Source organism: Pelodiscus sinensis, chromosome 24, assembly GCF_049634645.1.
Source record: "Pelodiscus sinensis isolate JC-2024 chromosome 24, ASM4963464v1, whole genome shotgun sequence".
Lineage (NCBI taxonomy): Eukaryota > Metazoa > Chordata > Testudines > Trionychidae > Pelodiscus > Pelodiscus sinensis.
In genome coordinates, this window is record NC_134734.1 from 21,398,846 (window position 1) to 21,419,375 (window position 20,530).

At 65.8% G+C, this 20,530-nt stretch overlaps 1 protein-coding gene across 1 annotated transcript in view; it reads left to right on the forward strand.

Moving 5' to 3' along the window:
• ADAMTSL4 (ADAMTS like 4) overlaps nt 1-15,063 on the forward strand; it is a 68,197-nt gene extending 53,134 nt beyond the window's left edge. Inside the window, 10 exon segments of the mRNA XM_075907409.1 lie at nt 856-1,083; nt 3,423-3,552; nt 6,706-6,793; nt 6,795-6,857; nt 6,859-6,912; nt 7,216-7,389; nt 8,719-8,892; nt 11,318-11,497; nt 12,873-13,017; nt 13,516-15,063. Coding sequence (XP_075763524.1) covers nt 856-1,083; nt 3,423-3,552; nt 6,706-6,793; nt 6,795-6,857; nt 6,859-6,912; nt 7,216-7,389; nt 8,719-8,892; nt 11,318-11,497; nt 12,873-13,017; nt 13,516-13,655 — 1,376 coding nt within the window. The 3' untranslated portion in view covers nt 13,656-15,063.
• The last annotated feature ends 5,467 nt before the right edge of the window (nt 15,064-20,530 follow it).

A 20,530-nucleotide genomic window follows, 5' to 3' on the forward strand; every position in this document is an offset into this window, starting at 1 on the left:
ACGCCCCTCCCTGCACGTGCCCTGGCTTTATGTGTGTGTCACTCTTGGAGAATGGGTAGGGAACAAACCCTACCCCGACGGAACCGAGCGGAATCCGGCAACCCGAGGCCAGGGGCAGCAGTAACCAAAATGTCTCGCGGGCCGCGCACAGAACCCGCTAGGCCGCAAGCTGACCTCCGCCGTCCTGCGTCAGTATCCATCACAGGGCGCCGGGATATCCGGGGATCTCATTTCTCATGGCTGGCAGCTTTCCCCCGGAGCATCCAAGCAGCTGGGAGACAAACAGGATACTGTCCAGAGAGACTTTATTCCTTCCCAGCGGGCTTTTGACCTGGCAATCAGCGCAAGGGAATTTATCCACGCCCCGCTTCCCGTGCAGAGCACCACGCCCTGCTCAGGGGCCTATGACCGATAATACCAGGGCAGTCTCCTGCCATCAGAAACGGGACTGTTCCCTTGGGAGCGGGACTCCGAGCTGTGGCTTCACACCGGGGCTTGAGTGTTCTCATCCCCACCTTCCCCGCTGAGCAAACACCTTCCCCACTCCGGCTCGGCCACGGCGCCTTGGCAGTTCACAGTCCTGCTCCAACCTAAGCAACAGCCCCACTGCTCATCCAGCGTCAGCCCGCCAGCCCCGGGTCCCTCGGCCCACGCGCTGCAGAGCCCTTCCTGGCCACAGTTTAATCAGGTGCCCGACCCTGCACTCCCTGCCCGGGGCCTGTCAGTCCTCCTGGGGGCCTGCACTTCCCTACACCCCCATGGGCCCTTCGACCCCCATCACCTGCTGGGGGGTCACCGGCCGGGAAGGGCTTCCCGCAACCCCAATTTAGGTCTCCCTTGCGCTCTCCCCTGCAGGTGCCCTGACCATGGCGTCAGCCAGCGACCAGCTGGTGCCTCCCACCTCTGGCCATCGCCGCACGGAGACCCGGAATCAGGCGCCGGCCAGCCAGTCGGGCAGGACCCCCGGGACGCTGCAGCGCCACATCCGCGTCCCCCCACTGCCCCTGCCGCCCCACCCCCACTCCCACGACTTCCACTGGAAACGGAGGGGCAGCAGCCAGTGCTCGGCCTCCTGTGGGAAAGGTGAGTGACGTAGCCCCTCCTCCGCCCCGATTCCTTCCCCTCCCCCACCCGGTCCCCGTGCACCCTGGCCCCTCCTCCGCCCCGATTCCTTCCCCTCCCCCACCCGGTCCCCGTGCACCTTGACCCCTCCTCCGCCCCGATTCCTTCCCCTCCCCCACCCGGTCCCCGTGCACCCTGGCCCCTCCTCCGCCCCGATTCCTTCCCCTCCCCCACCCAGTCCCCGAGCACCCTGGCCCCTCCTCCGCCCCGATTCCTTCCCCTCCCCCACCCGGTCCCCGTGCACCCTGGCCCCTCCTCCGCCCCGATTCCTTCCCCTCCCCCACCCAGTCCCCGAGCACCCTGGCCCCTCCTCCGCCCCGATTCCTTCCCCTCCCCCACCCGGTCCCCGTGCACCCTGGCCCCTCCTCCGCCCCGATTCCTTCCCCTCCCCCACCCGGTCCCCGTGCACCCTAGCCCCTCCTCCGCCCCGATTCCTTCACCTCCCCCACCCGGTCCCCGTGCACCTTGACCCCTCCTCCGCCCCGATTCCTTCCCCTCCCCCACCCGGTCCCCGTGCACCCTGGCCCCTCCTCCGCCCCGATTCCTTCCCCTCCCCCACCCAGTCCCCGAGCACCCTGGCCCCTCCTCCGCCCCGATTCCTTCCCCTCCCCCACCCGGTCCCCGTGCACCCTGGCCCCTCCTCCGCCCCAATTCCTTCCCCTCCCCCACCCGGTCCCCGTGCACCCTGGCCCCTCCTCCGCCCTGATTCCTTCCCCTCCCCCACCCGGTCCCCGTGCACCCTGGCCCCTCCTCCGCCCCGATTCCTTCACCTCCCCCACCCGGTCCCCGTGCACCCTGGCCCCTCCTCCGCCCCGATTCCTTCCCCTCCCCCACCCGGTCCCCGTGCACCCTGGCCCCTCCTCCGCCCTGATTCCTTCCCCTCCCCCACCCGGTCCCCGTGCACCCTGGCCCCTCCTCCGCCCCGATTCCTTCACCTCCCCCACCCGGTCCCCGTGCACCCTGGCCCCTCCTCCGCCCTGATTCCTTCCCCTCCCCCACCCAGTCCCCGTGCACCCTAGCCCCTCCTCTGCCCTGATTCCTTCCCCTCCCCCACCCGGTCCCTGTGCACCCTGGCCCCTCCTCTGCCCCGATTCCTTCCCCTCCCCCACCCGGTCCCCGTGCACCCTGGCCCCTCCTCCGCCCCAATTCCTTCCCCTCCCCCACCCGGTCCCCGTGCACCCTGGCCCCTCCTCCGCCCCGATTCCTTCCCCTCCCCCATCCGGTCCCCATGCACCCTGGCCCCTCTTCTGCCCCTGCCCCCGGATTCCCTTGCCCTGCTCCACCTGGTCCCCCACAATCCATTCCCCAGACCTCCATTGTCCCACTAACTGTCCCCATCCCTTCCTGTGCCCCATGACCCGTCCTCTCCTACATGCTGTCCTCACTCCCTGTCCCCGATCCCCCTCTCCAACTGCCCCATCCGCCCATCCTGCTCCCCCCACATCTCATCCCCTCTCCTGCCTGCCTGCCCCAGGCACATGAGCAAACCCTGCCCCCTCCAAGTGAGGGTCCACATCTCCCCCAGGTCCTCCATCAATCCCAGCAGCCTGCAGCAGGTCACTCACCTCTGGAGATGCAGCTCCCCCTTGTCTGTGACCCCCAGGTTATTGGGGGCCCCTCCCCCACCCACACTGACCCCCACAGTCGTGTCTGCGACCCCCATGTTATTGGGGGCCCCTTCCCCACCCACACTGACCCCCACAGTCGTGTCTGCGACCCCCATGTTATTGGGGGCCCCTCCCCCACCCACACTGACCCCCACAGCCGTGTCTGCGACCCCCATGTTATTGGGGGCCCCTTCCCCACCCACACTGACCCCCACAGTCGTGTCTGCGACCCCCAGGTTACGGGGGCCCCTTCCCCACCCACACTGACCCCCACAGTCGTGTCTGCGACCCCCAGGTTACGGGGGGCCCCTTCCCCACCCACACTGACCCCCACAGTCGTGTCTGCGACCCCCAGGTTACGGGGGGCCCCTTCCCCACCCACACTGACCCCCACAGTCGTGTCTGCGACCCTCAGGTTACGGGGGGCCCCTCCCCCACCCACACTGACCCCCACAGTCGTGTCTGCGACCCCCAGGTTATTGGGGGCCCCTTGCCCACCCACACTGACCCCCACAGCCGTGTCTGCGACCCCCAGGTTATTGGGGGCCCCTTGCCCACCCACACTGACCCCCAGCCGTGTCTGCGACCCCCAGGTTACGGGGGGCCCCTTCCCCACCCACACTGACCCCCACAGCCGTGTCTGCGACCCCCAGGTTATTTAGAGACCCCTCCTTTCCCCCCGTGTCTCTGCAGGGCTCTGGCAGCCCCTGTTCCACTGCGTCGAGCGCCACTCCCAGGAGGAGGTGGAGGACGAGCACTGCGCCGATATCCCCAAGCCGCCCGCGCTGGACGAGGCCTGCAACACCCAGCCCTGCCCGGCCTAGTGAGTATCCCTGCACCCCCCGCCCCCAGCCTGGCCAGCGCCCTCAGGGGCAGGAGTCAGGACACAGGAGGGCAAGTCCAGAGATGTCCTGAGCCTGAGTCCTTTTGCCCCGCCCGTGCTGCAGTGAGTGCGGGTCCCCCCGGGGCTGTGGTGAGTGCGGGTCCCCCCAGGGCTGTGGTGAGTGCGGGTCCCCCCGGGGCTGTGGTGAGTGCGGGTCCCCCGGGGCTGTGGTGAGTGCGGGTCCCCCCGGGCTGTGGTGAGTGCGGGTCCCCCCAGGGCTGTGGTGAGTGCGGGTCCCCCGGGGCTGTGGTGAGTGCGGGTCCCCCCGGGCTGTGGTGAGTGCGGGTCCCCCCAGGGCTGTGGTGAGTGCGGGTCCCCCCGGGGCTGTGGTGAGTGCGGGTCCCCCAGGGCTGTGGTGAGTGCGGGTCCCCCCGGGGCTGTGGTGAGTGCGGGTCCCCCCGGGGCTGTGGTGAGTGCGGGTCCCCCCGGGGCTGTGGTGAGTGCGGGTCCCCCCGGGGCTGTGGTGAGTGCGGGTCTCCCGGGGCTGTGGTGAGTGCGGGTCCCCCCGGGGCTGTGGTGAGTGCGGGTCCCCCGGGGCTGTGATGAGTGCGGGTCTCCCGGGGCTGTGGTGAGTGCGGGTCCCCCCGGGGCTGTGGTGAGTGCGGGTCTCCCCGGGGCTGTGATGAGTGCGGGTCCCCCCGGGGCTGTGGTGAGTGCGGGTCTCCCGGGGCTGTGGTGAGTGCGGGTCCCCCCGGGGCTGTGGTGAGTGCGGGTCTCCCCGGGGCTGTGATGAGTGCGGGTCCCCCCGGGGCTGTGGTGAGTGCGGGTCCCCCGGGGCTGTGATGAGTGCGGATCCCACCGGGGCTGTGATGAGTGCGGGTCCCCCCGGGGCTGTGATGAGTGCGGGTCCCCCCGGGGCTGTGGTGAGTGCGGGTCCCCCGGGGCTGTGGTGAGTGCGGGTCCCCCGGGGCTGTGGTGAGTGCGGGTCCCCCCGGGGCTGTGATGAGTGCGGGTCCCCCCGGGGCTGTGATGAGTGCGGGTCCCCCCAGGGCTGTGGTGAGTGCGGGTCCCCCGGGGCTGTGGTGAGTGCGGGTCCCCCCGGGGCTGTGATGAGTGCGGGTCCCCCCGGGGCTGTGATGAGTGCGGGTCCCCCCAGGGCTGTGGTGAGTGCGGGTCCCCCCAGGGCTGTGGTGAGTGCGGGTCCCCCCAGGGCTGTGGTGAGTGCGGGTCTCCCCGGGCTGTGGTGAGTGCGGGTCCCCCCGGGGCTGTGGTGAGTGCGGGTCCCCCCGGGGCTGTGGTGAGTGCGGGTCCCCCAGGGCTGTGGTGAGTGCGGGTCCCCCCGGGGCTGTGGTGAGTGCGGGTCCCCCAGGGCTGTGGTGAGTGCGGGTCCCCCCGGGGCTGTGGTGAGTGCGGGTCCCCCCAGGGCTGTGGTGAGTGCGGGTCCCCCCAGGGCTGTGGTGAGTGCGGATCCCCCCAGGGCTGTGGTGAGTGCGGATCCCCCCAGGGCTGTGGTGAATGCGGGTCCCCCCGGGCTGTGGTGAGTGCGGGTCCCCCCGGGGCTGTGGTGAGTGCGGGTCCCCCCAGGGCTGTGGTGAGTGCGGGTCCCCCGGGGCTGTGGTGAGTGCGGGTCCCCCCAGGGCTGTGGTGAGTGCGGATCCCCCCGGGCTGTGGTGAGTGCGGGTCACCCCGGGGCTGTGGTGAGTGCGGGTCCCCCCAGGGCTGTGGTGAGTGCGGGTCCCCCCGGGGCTGTGGTGAGTGCGGATCCCACCGGGGCTGTGGTGAGTGCGGATCCCACCGGGGCTGTGGTGAGTGCGGGTCCCCCAGGGCTGTGGTGAGTGCGGGTCCCCCCGGGGCTGTGGTGAGTGCGGGTCCCCCGGGGCTGTGGTGAGTGCGGGTCCCCCCAGGGCTGTGGTGAGTGCGGGTCCCCTGGGGCTGTGGTGAGTGCGGGTCCCCCAGGGCTGTGGTGAGTGCGGGTCCCCCGGGGCTGTGGTGAGTGCGGGTCCCCCCAGGGCTGAGGTGAGTGCGGGTCCCCCAGGGCTGTGGTGAGTGCGGGTCCCCCAGGGCTGTGGTGAGTGCGGGTCCCCCCAGGGCTGTGGTGAGTGCGGGTCCCCCAGGGCTGTGGTGAGTGCGGATCCCCCCAGGGCTGTGGTGAGTGCCGGTCCCCCAGGGCTGTGGTGAGTGCGGGTCCCCCCAGGGCTGTGGTGAGTGCGGGTCCCCCCGGGCTGTGGTGAGTGCGGGTCCCCCCAGGGCTGTGGTGAGTGCGGGTCCCCCCAGGGCTGTGGTGAGTGCGGGTCCCCCCAGGGCTGTGGTGAGTGCGGGTCCCCCCGGGGCTGTGGTGAGTGCGGGTCCCCCCAGGGCTGTGGTGAGTGCGGGTCCCCCCAGGGCTGTGGTGAGTGCGGGTCCCCCCAGGGCTGTGGTGAGTGCGGGTCACCCCGGGGCTGTGGTGAGTGCGGATCCCACCGGGGCTGTGGTGAGTGCGGGTCACCCGGGGCTGTGGTGAGTGCGGATCCCACCGGGGCTGTGGTGAGTGCGGGTCCCCCAGGGCTGTGGTGAGTGTGGATCCCCCCAGGGCTGTGGTGAGTGCGGGTCCCCCCAGGGCTGTGGTGAGTGCGGGTCCCCCGGGGCTGTGGTGAGTGCGGATCCCCCCAGGGCTGTGGTGAGTGCGGATCCCCCCAGGGCTGTGGTGAGTGCGGGTCCCCCAGGGCTGTGGTGAGTGCGGATCCCCCCAGGGCTGTGGTGAGTGCGGGTCCCCCCAGGGCTGTGGTGAGTGCGGATCCCCCCAGGGCTGTGGTGAGTGCGGGTCCCCCCAGGGCTGTGGTGAGTGCGGGTCACCCCGGGGCTGTGGTGAGTGCGGATCCCACCGGGGCTGTGGTGAGTGCGGGTCCCCCAGGGCTGTGGTGAGTGCGGATCCCCCCAGGGCTGTGGTGAGTGCGGGTCCCCCCAGGGCTGTGGTGAGTGCGGGTCCCCCAGGGCTGTGGTGAGTGCGGATCCCCCCAGGGCTGTGGTGAGTGCGGGTCCCCCCAGGGCTGTGGTGAGTGCGGGTCCCCCCAGGGCTGTGGTCCCCATGGGAGCCCCCGGGCGCGTGCAGGGCAGGGCCTGCAGCCCGGATGGCCTGGTGCCCAGCCCGGGCTGACGCTGGCTCTCTGGCCGCAGCTGGGACGTGGGCGAGTGGTCGGCCTGCAGCAAGTCCTGTGGGCCGGGCACCCAGCACCGCCAGGTCCTGTGCCGCCAGATCTACGCCCAACCGCAGCACCACGGTGCACCCGCAGCACTGCGGGACGCTGGAGCGGCCCAGCCCCACGCAGCCCCTGCCAGCTCCGCCTCTGCAGCCACTGGGAGGTGCGCACCAACTGGAGCACGGTACGCACGGCTGGGCTCGGGCCGGGGCGCGTGGGGGGGTCGGCCCCCCAGCTTCAGGCTGTGGATGGGGCTCGAATGTGGGAGGGGGGATCCCCCCCCCCCAGCGAGTATCAGGAGAGGAGAGTGGCACAGATGCGTCTGTGGCTGGGGAGGAGCGGGGGGGGGCTGGAGGTGGTGGGATGGGGGGCAGGGTCGATGGTCCTGGGGGGTCTCTGGGGGAGGGGAGCCCCAGGACTCTGTGGGGGGCAGGGAGGCGTGGTGGGGACCCCAGTCTCCACGGTGACTCCTCCCCCCCCCCCCCAGTGCTCGGTGCTCTGCGGCCTGGGCCACCGGACCCGCCACGTCCGCTGCATCAGTAACCACGGCGACCTGCTGAGCGATGGCGAGTGCAACGGCAGCCACCGGCCCCCGGCCAGCGAGGCCTGCGACATGGGGCCCTGCGTGCGCAGCTGGTTCCACAGCGACTGGAGCAACACGGTTCGTGCCCCCAGCCCTGCCCCCCAGCCCTGCAGCCCCTGCCTCTACCCCTGCCCCCCAGCCCTGCCCCCCAGCCCTGCCCCCCAGCCCTGCCCCCCAGCCCTGCCCCCCAGCCCTGCAGCCCCTGCCTCTAGCTCTGCCCCCCAGCTCTGCAGCCCCTGCCTCTCCAGCCCTGCCCCCCAGCCCTGCCCCCCAGCCCTGCCCCCCAGCCCTGCAGCCCCTGCCTCTAGCTCTGCCCCCCAGCCCTGCCCCCCAGCCCTGCAGTCCCTGCCTCTAGCCCTGCCCCCCAGCCCTGCAGCCCCTGCCCCCCAGCCCTGCCCCCCAGCCCTGCAGTCCCTGCCTCTAGCCCTGCCCCCCTGCTCCCCAGCCCTGCCCCCTAGCCCTGCCCCCCAGCCCTGCAGCCCCTGCCCCCCAGCCCTGCCCCCCAGCCCTACCCCCAGCCCTGCAGCCCCTGCCCCCCAGTTCTGCAGCCCCTGCCCCCAGCCCTGCCCCCCAGCCCTGCAGCCCCTGCCACCCAGTTCTGCAGCCCCTGCCCCCAGCCCTGCCCCCCAGCCCTGCAGCCCCTGCCCCCCAGCCCTGCAGCCCCTGCCCCCAGCCCTACCCCCAGCCCTGCAGCCCCTGCCCCCCAATTCTGCAGCCCCTGCCCCCAGCCCTGCCCCCCAGCCCTGCCCCCCAGTTCTGCAGCCCCTGCCCCCAGCCCTGCCCCCCAGCCCTGCAGCCCCTGCCCCCCAGCCCTGCCCCCCAGTTCTGCAGCCCCTACCCCCAGCCCTGCCCCCCAGACCTGCCCCCCAGCCCTGCAGCCCCTGCCCCTCCAACTCTGCCAGTGCCCCTCACTCCTGCCCCTCCGCCCCTACCAGCCCAGCCACGCCAGACTTCCCTTCCGCTAGGGACAAGGCCGAGTCCCAGGAAACTCGTTTCTCCTGTGACCCCAAGCCCTTGGTACCCAGGTCTCTGCAGAAACACGGCTGGCACCACGGTGACCCTGCCCCGCCCCCAGCTCCACCCGGGGAGGGGCAGTGGGTTTCCCATAGGGGGCGCTGGGCTGCTGCGCCCCTGGGGCGGGGGCCAGGAGGGGCTGGGTGCAGACGGTGCCTGTGGCTTTCCCCAATGCTGGGCGGTGCTGCCCTCTAGCGTCCCAAGGCGGGAGCCCGGCGGGATGAATCTGCTGGGGGATGGATGGTGAGCGCAGGGCCGTGGGGCTGGAGCGGGGCACCTGAGCCATGCCAGGCTAGGTAGCCCCAGCCCCCAGGAGTCCTGAGCCGGCGGGCGAGGGGGCTTCTCAGCCCCTGGCCGGGTTCCTTGATGGAGTCTCTCTCCCGGCGGCCCCAGTGTTCGGTGGAGTGTGGAACGGGGATCCAGCGCCGCTCCGTGGTCTGTCTGTCCAGCTACGCCAACGGGCAGGCGGAGGAGACCTGCGCGGGCACCAAGCCGGCCGACATGCGGGCCTGCAACAGCGGGCCCTGCCAGCGCACCGTCAAGTGGTACACGGGGCCCTGGAGCCAGGTGAGGGGGGGCGGGGAATCCCGGCCGGGCTGGGTGGGAGGCGTCCTGCACGCGGGGCTAGGCCTGGAACGCTTAGCAGCTTCCTGGGATTGTTTGTGCTCCGTGTGGGGTATGTGTGCGCCCACGCGTGTGCCGTGCACAGCAAGCAGTGCTCTGTGTGTGCGCCCACGCGTGTGCCGTGCACAGCAAGCAGTGCTCTGTGTGTGCGCCCACGCGTGTGCCGTGCACAGCAAGCAGTGCTCTGTGTGTGCGCCCACGCGTGTGCCGTGCACAGCGAGCAGTGCTCTGTGTGTGTGCCCACGCGTGTGCCGTGCACAGCGAGCAGTGCTCTGTGTGTGCGCCCACGCGTGTGCCGTGCACAGCAAGCAGTGCTCTGTGTGTGCGCCCACGCGTGTGCCGTGCACAGCAAGCAGTGCTCTGTGTGTGTGCCCACGCGTGTGCCGTGCACAGAAAGCAACGCTCTGTGTGTGCGCCCATGCGTGTGCCGTGCACAGCAAGCAGTGCTCTGTGTGTGCGCCCACGCGTGTGCCGTGCACAGCAAGCAGTGCTCTGTGTGTGTGCCCACGCGTGTGCCGTGCACAGAAAGCAACGCTCTGTGTGTGCGCTCATGCGTGTGCCGTGCACAGAAAGCAACGCTCTGTGTGTGCACACGTGTGCCATGAACAGCAAGCAGTGCTCTGTGTGTGTGCCCACACGTGTGCCATGAACAGCAAGCAGTGCTCTGTGTGTGCGCCCACGTGTGTGCCGTGCACAGAAAGCAACACTCTGTGTGTGTGCCCACGCGTGTGCCATGCACAGAAAGCAACGCTCTGTGTGTGCACATGTGTGCCATGAACAGCAAGCAGTGCTCTGTGTGTGTGCCCACACGTGTGCCGTGCACAGAAAGCAATGCTCTGTGTGCACACCCGTGTGGGCGGTGCTGACTGAGCCCCAGCCACGCTGTGATTGGCTGCAGAGCGTGCGTGCGGTGCTCACTATCAGTGCGGGGTGCAATCCGCCTGCCCCGCCGGTGCGTTTGCTCTAAGCGCCTGTCACTTAAGTAACGCCGGTAGGGAATAAAACTAACCAGATGTCACACGGGCCACATACAAAACCCCGCTGGGCCACGCGTGGCCCTCGGGCCGCAGGGTCCCCACCCCCGTTATACGTGACTACAGGTCGTGAGGCATAAAAGTCAGAAATAGCTCCGAGGAAAGTAAAGAGAAAACGCAGCTGGGGCCTGACTCAACCTCAGTGCAGTTCGGGGCCAGGGTTCCCCACACGTCTAACCCAGGCCCCTTCCCACTTCAGCGGTGCTTCCGTTGTCCCTTCCTTTGGGGCAGAGAGAGCTGGGAGGGAGCCGTGGCAAAGGGGACGGGGTGTCGCCGTTTTACAGCGCCCGGGGCAAACACTACCAGCTGGGACTCAGGACGTACAGTCCCCTTGACTCAGTTCCATTGCTGCGGACTGAGGCTCCTGGACAGGTGACGCTGTGCTTACCCGTTAACCTTTCCCATCCCTGCTCTCTGGGGGGAGGGGAACCTTTTTCGGGCCGGGGGCCACTGAGCCCCAGAAAAATCAGTCGGGGGCCGCACACAAGTAAGACGCCAGAAGAAAACCCCTCACTGACGTGGCCCCGGCTGAGGAGGAGAGAAACTCTCCCCATATTCCCCTCGCACGCCAGAGCCGAGGGGGGTCCAGGCTGGTAGATTTTGTGCGCTCCAGCCCTGTGAGGAGGCAGCGGGGGGGCTGGAGCACAGTGCAGGCTCCCCAGTGCTGGGGGACGAGCCCTGAGCCCCAGGGGTCGGATCCAGGCAAGACAAGGTCCACATCCGGCCCCCGGGCCTGAAGTTCCCCACCCCAGTTAGACAGAGTCCACGTGGAGGGATGGTCCCTGCTGCTTTTCCTCACGTCTTTGGGGTTTCTGTATCTACCCCCTGCGGCTTGAAGACCGTTTCCCCCTCAAATGCCAGCTCAGCAGAGCCCACGCCCCTCTGAGACAGGCCTGGCCGCCGGCCTCTCTCCAGCCCACGCACCACGATCCCCATGCCGTGGAATCGTAGTGCCACACAAAGTGGCCACGTGTGTTCGATCCGGCCTGTGCCGCTCAGCAGCCGACGCCGCAGGCAGAGCTGGGTGCCCAGATGATGGCGGCAGCCTGCAGGGCGGGGACACCGATACATTGGGGATGTGCAGGAAGGGACACACCAAGATCAGGATGCACACGGCACATCGGGTGCTTCGCTAGGCGCCAGGGAGCCAGAGACATCGGCCTCCCTGCGATCAGCCTGCCAGGTGCAGCTCGGGCCCACCCGAATGACGGGCAGTCTGGGGAAGCGCTGGATGTGGGTTGTGCCATGTGGGTGGGTAGCTGGCAGGCGCCCTGCTCTGAGCACCCCCCCCAGACTGAGCCCCCTGCCCTCCTCGCCCCCCCTCCGCCCCTCAGTGCTCGGCAGACTGTGGCACCGGCACCCAACGGCGGGACGTGATCTGCGTCAGCAAGCTGGGCTCGGAGTTCAACGTGACGGAGGCCTCGGAGTGTGCCCCCCGGGAGAAGCCGCCCTCCCTGCAGCCCTGCACCGGCACTGCCTGTGATGCTCGCTGGTTCTCCACCTCCTGGAGCGCGGTAAGACCCTGCAAACCCCCTGACTAGCCTGGCCAGGCCCCTCCCTGCGCAGACTTGGCTTCCATGGGGCGAACCCAGATCCGCCCACTCCCAACCCGGGCCCCTGCCAGCTGAGCCTAGGGAGACTCCCCTTCAGCGGGGAGGCATATAGGGGCTATGACATGCGGCTGAACCATTCAGATTCCGTCCACTAGAGGGCAGTGCAGAACATGCCCTGTGGCCATGGCAATCTGATTGTCCATTTTGCCAGGCCTTGCAGGTTTGGCTCAGTGTAACGAGAGTTCAAATGGTTGAGAGGCAACCTCTCCCGCAGGGTAGTGGGGGAAATCGGGGACTCAGCATCACTCCGGGAGTCGGCCAGCATGGTGTAATAGATCCCAGCGTGCACCAAACCCCTCAGGTCCAGGCCAGGTCAGGTTGTTCCCTGCCCCCGCAGCAGGGCCCAACTTCACGGCCTGTCTTAAACCGCTGCCCGACAGCGGCTGCGCCCCGCCCATTTCAGCGCTGCGAGGTCCCTGCGCAGCGGAGCTGAGTGGCTGTAGCCAGCTGCCGTGCTTCGCCCCAGAGGTGGCCGCATCCCAGTGCTGGGCGGTTCAGCCCCGTGCAGCATTGCAGTGAAAGTAACTTAAACCCCTTAGAGGTACTGTCGTAGCACAATTCCCCCCCCCCCCCCCTTGGCTCAGGGCAGGCTCTTTTTGGGGGGGGGAGATATGATAGTACCTGTAAGAAATGTAACAGTGGGATGGAGTGTGGGGGGAGCTAAGGGCAGGGGATTAGGGAGAGGGGGCCTCAGAGCAGGGGGTGGGGCAGGGGTGTGAGGGATGTGGGGGTGCAGGAGTCAGGGTGGAAGGTGGGGGGGGCTCAGGGCAGGGGATTGGAGGGGGGGCTCAGGGCTGGCAATGCAGCCCCCATGCTACCCAGCTGCCAGATGCCCAGGGCTGGCGTGGCTGGTGGATCCCCGGCACTGGTGGGGGCGGCGACTGCACTTCCCAGCCGCCTGAGCACCAGGGCTGGATTCTGGGTGCGCTGTGGCCACCCAGAGGCTGTGGGTGCTGGCGTGGGCCCACCAGGACTGGGGTCTTGCCCTTCCAGCCATGGCCATCCGGGCCCAAGGCCACGGGGTGGGGTGGGGGGCAGAGGAGGAGGAACGGACCGACCATGGCAGCGGCTTGGGGAGGGAGGGGGCCTGGCCGGCTCTGGCACGGGGCACACTGGCTTCCTTCCGCCTTTGCCTGCTGCGCTCTTGCCACTGCCCGGCTCTGCCTCAGCGGTGGCTGCCTCCCTGCTCGGGGCGAAGCCAGGCCCCCGTCCTCGGTCTGCAGAGCGGTTCTGGGGGACCATGGGTCGTGCTGCTAACCCCCTTTCGGCCCCACAGTGTTCCAAGTCGTGTGTGGGCGGAGTCCAGGTGCGGGAGGTGCAGTGCCTGACCCAGAACAAAACCTTCAGCCACCTCTGCCCGCCGGACCTCAAGCCCGTCAAGAAACGCGCCTGCAATACCCAGCCCTGCACCCCCGAGCTGGGTAAGGGACCCCAACTGCCTGGCTCCGGCCGTGGGCCTCGTCGCCGCGGTGCCCCGAGCTGGGAGCAGCCACAGGCAGCCGGGGCAGGGGGGAGGCTACCACGGGAAGGGGTGCACGCACAGGGACAGCCTCCTAGAGTGAGGGGGAGCCCCTCCCAGCTTTGTACCTAGGAGATTCCCCCCAGCTGGGGGGCAACGGCTGTGAGCACAGGACTGGCAACCAGGACTGAGGAAGGAGTGCAGCAGGCTAGTGGTGAGAGCCAGGACTCCTGGCTCCCATGCTCAGCGCTGTCACTGTGCCGCTCCGTGCCTCAGTTTCCCCCTCTGTACAGTGGATGTTACTTCCTGCTCTGCCCCCGCCCCTTGGAGGGCGACAGCGGCTCCGTGGGGGCCGAGCCGGGGGCCGAGGGCTGGGGGGTGGGACCAGACGGGGCTTCCCCAGAGCGTTAACTCCCCCCACCCCCCGCCCAGCTCCTCACTGCTCCCCTCCTCTTTGCAGACGAGAGCTGCCGGGATAAATACAACAACTGCCCGGTGGTGGTGCAGGCCCGGCTCTGCGTCTACTCGTACTACAAGCTGGTGTGCTGCGCCTCCTGCGTGCGAGCCGTGGAGAGGAGCCAGGAGACGCTGAGCCGGTAGCGGCGCCGAGCGGCCAGAGACGGGGGCTGGGCTCTCGCGCCCTCGCCGCGGGGACGGGCCTGGTGCTTGGCCAAGCCTCGCATGGACCTGGGCTGGAAACCCCCGTGGACGCCCCTGGGACCCGCGGGCTCGTCCCCGGGAGGCGACCCAGCCTCCTGCAGGGAGGGGACAAGCACTGAAGGGTTGGGACAGATCGGAAGGAGGATCGCGGCCGAGCCGCATGCTTGGCTCATCCCCGGGCTGCAGCTCTTCCCAGCGACGCGCCCATCCAGGGCCCGATCCTGGGTGGGGCTGAGTGCCCCATTCCCTCCCGCCGGGGCAGGCCTGCCCGGGATCGGGGCCCTTGCGTGTCGCTGACCAGCGCTGCGAACGGGCCCGGCGGGGACGGGAAGGGGCTGCCGCAGGCTGCGATGCTGTAGGACCCCGGCGGCTGCATCAGCACGTGGCCCCACGGCTGAGCCGAGAGATCCCCTGCCCCCGCCCAGCCTCCCCCAGAAGGACTCGGGGCTTCCCGCTGGGAAACGCGGCGGCTCCCGTCACTTCCGCGGCGCCTGACGCTCACAGAGCTCCAAAGCGCAGCGCCGGCCTCGCCATAACAGCACGAAGGGACCCGTGCGCTACGTATCCCACTCCAGAGCCCGGCCCGGCTTGGGGGCAGGGGCTTTCACTCCAGTTCCTGGCGGACAAAACCACCGTGGGCCCAAGGACCAACTGGGCAGCAGGAATGTGCCCCCCCCTCTCGCCCCTAGGAGCTTGCCTTGGACACCCAGCCCTCCAGCTTCCACTACCCCATCAACTTCCTTCCCTGGGCCTGGAGAGCTTCCGGAAGAGCCCCCAGCCCGGCCGCCCTGGTCACGTGGACGTCTGCCTGGGGAGTAGCATCCGCTGAACCGCGTCTCCGTCTCTCTTTCTGCCCCGCTCGACGCCAATGGGATTCTTGCGATTGACTCCGCAGGCCCCTCCTTGTCCCATCACCGTCCCTTGTCCGTGTGTAAGCCCCACCCGTCTGCTCGAGCGAGGGGCAGGACTTGAACCTGGGATCTGCAGGAGAAAAAGACACACACGCCTCTCCCAGCTGACCTAAAGCATCCCCGCCCTTAGACAGCCTCTCTAGCTGACCGTTAGCCTCGTGGGCCAGCCGCCGGACCACAAGCTGAACACCCCCAGCTAGAATATTACAGGGCCACATTTTATGAGGCTAGGTGAAGAGGGTCGCAGGGGTAGGAAACTCCTGACAAATAAAGGCATTATATTAGAGACATTTCATAGACATTTGTTGGCTGCAAAGCTATTCAGAATGTCCAGAATATATAATTATATATCTATATATTATAAAGATTGTATCTAGGGAGGTTTTGTGCAAATCTAATTTATTTTTTATTAAACATGAACTGATGTTTTCCTGTGGGCTTATATCCCTCCCTCCCTCTTTTGAAGAAATATGTTGCTTTTGCCAGTTTGAAGTATTGGATATTATTTACCGGGTTGAGGCTTTGTTGGTGCAGAGAAATCTCGGGGGGCCGGGGCAGGAAAAAGCGGTGTAAAGAATAACATATTAGAGTCGTCAGCTGATTTTGGGACCCCGTCGTGTCGGGCTTTGCACAGGCTGAATAAGAGACTGGTCCCTAAAAGGTTACAGGCTAAAGCTCCGAATCAGCTGAGTGTTGAAGCCAAGCGGACTTAGTCACACTCTTGAAGTGAAAGGTGAGTTCATGTGTGTTGCAGAATCGGGGCCTTCGACGCTGTGCTTCACTCAGGTGGGCCAGAGCCTGGGGAATTTCGCTCTCTGTCTGCAGCCAGTAGGGCTACAGCATCATTGCAAGATGACCGAGTCAACTGCATCTGAAATGGCAACTCCCCGACACAAAGAACAAGGAAGCAAAACTTAACAGCGACAGCGACTTCCGACGGCAGAAAACAAAACAGCCCCAAATGACTCACCCTTAGCAACCCTCTGGCTCTGCCATACAGCCCCAAATACGCCGACCAGCTGTGCAGAAGGACTTCTGCAAAAGCAAGGAACCTCCCATACCCCGAAAGAGACCCGCTCCCACAAGAAATCAGCCTGTGGTCTCACACACAGGAAGGAAACGACAGGAACTCTCCCTGGACATGCAAGAAACCCAGAACAAGGATCAAAACCACCTGATGCCAATCAACCCACCACAAAACAAAGAAGTGGATCATAAGACTGGCCAGACTGGGTCAGACCAAAGGTCCATCCAGTGTCCTGTCTGCCCACAGTGGCCAATGCCAGGTGCCCCGGAGGGAGTGAACAGAACAGGGAATGAGCAAGTGATTCTCTCCCCTGTCATTCATTTACAGCCCCTGTCAAACAGGCTAGGAACACCATCCCTACCCACCCTGGCTAATAGCCATTGAGGGACCTAACCTCCATGAATTTATCTAGTTCTTTTTTGAATTCTGTTAAAATCCTGGCCTTCATAACATCCTCTGGCGAGGAGTTCCGCAGGTTGACTATGTGCTGAGTGAAGAAAAACTCTCTTTTGTTTGTTTAAAACGCCATGACCCATAGAACACCACCCCTAGGCGTAACCACGACACCCCAGCATCTTCGATCTGGAGCTAAACTGTCTGCACAAGAGACTGAATTTGTGCCCCACCACAAAATCTGACCCCCCACGAATGTAGAGAACTAGAAGAATTCTTCCGTTGACTCTGTGTCAAAAAGAATTTTTCTACAACAAGTGACACCACCCACAGCTCTCACGTCCCCACCAAGAGTCATAAGGGAGACGAGCCATCTGGCCCCACAATAGAAGCAACCACGCGGTGATCATGACACCAGTTGCGTCGGGTGGGGGAATTGACAGTGAAATCCGTTGTAAACCATCACATGCCCCACAATCTCTCCACCACCAAGGGGGCAGTTGCACAATGCCTGAAATCTAACCACTAAATAGCAATCTAACCAGCGGACATGGTTGTCAGACTCAACCATGATGACTTGGTTCATGAGGCCAAAGGACAACTCTCAAACACCCCCTACTAGGATGAAACCAGAGAAGACTGGAAAGTCTCCCAGTCTCGGCTGAGTCACCCATTCCGTTTCAGTTGTTTCTAGTAGACAGCTTGGCTGATAAGCTGACAACTCACAGACACCCCTATTATTTGGCTTTCCGCCTTTATATAGGCTTTAGCAAAGGCAGGAATTGTGTTGAGTTTAAATTTCTTCCCAGTTCTTCCTGGACTTGCACATGGTTTAAGATGGATTCCAGCAGCAGGTGACACTGTCACATGCTTTGCAGGCCCCGCCTCACAGTCTTACAGGAAGAACAAGTCTGTTCACAGATCATTGTCCCGAGTAGTGGGCCATTAAGTTCCTTGCGTACTACTAATGGCCCTCACTTAGCATGGCCACATTAGTGACACCCATTTATACTTCACATGTCTAACTTCAGCTACAGGAATGCGACATGCACACATACGGGGTCATCATATTCAGCAGATTATTGCCTTTCCAATGATATGGCTCATGAAGTATCTCACCTAGAGCACCGCCCTCTGATGTCACCTTCATACGCTTATTTTTATAGCACAGATGGAATGCTCCGTGACGGCCACCTCGACCCACGTCAAGCCACCTTCACCAAACCAGGATGCTCCACCAGACACGTAGTTCACATCATGGAAGGAGTCACCCAGCTACCCCACAGAGGGAAGTGTTATACGCGATGGGGCCCACGTCTGCAAGACATCTTTCCTGAACCCACCCCCCCCCTTCTGGCTTTCAAGCAACCCCCCAAATTTTCCAAGATCGTCATCAGAGGCAAGCTCCCCACAGACCAACTTCACAAGGCCCCAGGCCCTGCCAGAATAATCAAAACCCGCCGAGCCCTCCCCGCTGGTACAATGCTCAGCGCCCCCCCAGGAGACGCCTCTCCGGAGCCATGGGGCCTACGCACGTCTGTCGCATGTGGTGTACCTCATCCAGCGCCCGTAGCAACTCTGTGGGTGAAACCAAACAAGCCCTGCTCTCGCCGATGACGTCACACGGGGAAATGACACAAGAGGCAAACACCAGCTCTCCCCGCGGGCGGGCGCTTGTCACCCAGAGATCACACTGGCTCCTGCACGACCCCGTGCCAGGCACTAAAAATCCTCATAAAGACGCTGGATCAGTACACCCATCTGCGACCCCCCTCACCTTGCTTGTGACCTTAGACTGTATAGAAGGTATTAATGGGCCACTTGTCTCCAGAGGGGCTAGCGCTGTTCCCCGGGGGCTGGGAGCAGCTTTCGCAGCCCGGAAGCTCTCTATGTGGCTCCAAGCAGGTGCTGGGCCAATAAAAGCTAGACCTTCCCCCACCTCGCCTCGCCACTGTCTTTCAGCAGCGTCGCTAGCCCCCTCTGCATTTCCTCTGCGGGCCTCTATCCTGGCTGGCCAGGGGCGGAAAAGCCACCCCGCTCCCGAGTCCCCGCCCATGCCAGGTCTAATCTCGCTGCAGCTGCTGTGCCTGCGGTCGCGGCATGCCTGATGTACACCCGTGGGCTCAGTTACTCCTGTTTTACACCCGGGGCAGATTAGCTGGGCTCCCCTCGTTGCCTGCTGACCCAGTGTTTCTCAGCCTTGTTTGTATAAAATACCACTTTTAAAACAACAGTTATAAGCACCCCCCCCCAGTACCTACAGTTGTCAGACACACAACATTTTTTCTACCATTGCAACCCATTTGTGTAAACAACTTAATTGTAGCCGGGCGGGTGATGCAATTCTGGGGTGTAAAAAGTACAAAAAATAATAAAGCGCTGGACAACTTAGTGGTTGCAGTTGTGGTGACGTATCCGCCCCCCCGATGTCTCGTGAGTATCCCGAGGGTACAGGTACCACGGGTTGAGAAACATTGTGCCAGTGACAGGCCAGTGTGCAAGCTTCAGCTGGCTGCAGGCACATCGTAGCCCCGAACTCCCACTCCTGGGGTTTCCCGTGGCTGTGCAAACAGTGTCTTGTGGCTGGCTGCTCTGCAAACAAGCCACCCTCCTCAGCTGTGCCTCCGCCCTCAGGATGGATCCGCCAGCTCCCCAGACATACCCACCACCCATCCAGCCGGTCTCCTACCCCCCGGGGAGGTGTGCTACTCTGCTGTGAGGGGGATGGGCAGAGGCTGGAGGGCACACCGGTGGGAGGGCTGGGTCAGTGGAGCATGGGCTAGCCGAGAGCCAAGCAGGTCCTGCCATCGTCACTCTGCGGCGAAGCAGGGCGGATTGGGAGCCTTGGGGAATTAGTGGCCCGGGACGTTGTGATCCAGGGCAAGGAGCGGAGGGAGGAGCCCGGCAGTTCGCTGCAGGGCCTGCTACCGGGGAGGACTAAGTAGCGGCGTTGCTCGGGCGTGGTGGTGGCCAGTGGCAGGAAGGCGCGTGGTCCAGCCTGGCTTACGGCGCCGGAGCTGAGCGCCGGGAGCCGCCGTTCGCTGGTGCAGGCCGCTCTCCTCGTGGCTCCGTGACCCAGGAGCGCCGGAGTGCTGCCGAAGCCAAGCCTTGAGGAAACCAAGCGCCGCTCCTGCTAGCCCGGGCAGCCAGCATAGACCCTTTAGAGCAGGGGTGGGGAACCTAAGGCCTGGGGGGCTGGAGCCAGCCCCTGGCTTGCCAGACGCCAGCCCCTGAGGCTCAGGGCTCCGCCACAGCACTGGGGGGCCCATGCTGGCGCTCCAGTCCCCCCCCCCATCTCTCCCTGCAGGACTGGAGCACCAGCACCGGTTCCCCACTGTGGGGCAAGAAGCCCCGAGCGGCACGGCCCAGAGTCAGGTTCTGCCTGATGGAGGGAGGCAGCAGCTCCACACACGGCCACGTGCGCCCCCTCCCCAGCTGGCTCAGTAAATCGCTGCCCCCACAAAAATCTACTCGCCGCCCCCCCTGCCCTGGCGCTGGTGTGTGAGGGGAACGGGGGAGTGTCAGTGAGGTGTCGGGGTCAGCAGGGACCCTGTGGGCCTAGCACCCGGTTGCTAAGCAGGCCCCCGAGGAAGCGAGGGACGTGCTGGGAAGGGGAAGAGGACTGGGCGGAGCCCACTCAGGGCACGTCTCCCCAGCAGGGCTAAGCTCGAATTCAGCGGCGCAACGTCAGCGCCGACAATTGCGCAGCAGCCGTGGCACGAGCGTCGCTCGGCATTTGGCGCCATCTCCACGGCAGGCGGGCGAAGGCAGAGCGTCCCCCGACTGCCCTTACCCCTCGGCAAACGGGGGTCACGGGAGTCGGCGGAAGACGTCCTCCGGCGCGCCACGACTGCGAAATAACAGCCGGCTGTGTCGACGCGCCCTTTGCTATTCCGAAATAACGCTGCCGGGGAGGCGCCGCCACGGCGACCTCTGGCAAGGGCGCTCCCGCCACCGCCAGCCCTGAGGAGAGGACCACCGGCCTGCAGACACTGCACAGCTCATGGCACAGGGCCTGCAGTGCTTGGGGGGGAGGAGGGTTGCGTGAAAGCAAAGGTCGCTGAGTGCACAGCTGGGGGGGGGGGGCGCCGTTTCTGTGGGGCAGCACCCGGAGCGCCGCCTCCCGCTCCCCCAAACCCTCCCCACGGCCGGGAGCTGCCCTGAAACCCACGTATGACAAGCAGAGAGGCCAGGGCATTGTGAAACCCGGCCCTGCCCCTGCAGCCTGGGCGAGAGGGCGAGAAAACGAAACCCAGGGAATTTAGATTCCCCAGGGAGCGGCAGGAGCCGGATGTTCCCAGGCTCAGCTCCCCTCGAGGCACCAAAAGACGGGCCCGAGTTTGCAAACGAGCACACCAGCTGGGCCGGGGGGGGGGGGGGGGAGGCTAGTGTGTAGCTCCCGCCATCCAGAGCCTTTGGGACCACCTGGGGATGAAAAGAGCCCACCCAAGCTGGCGTGGTCCCTACTTCAGCCACCAGGGGTC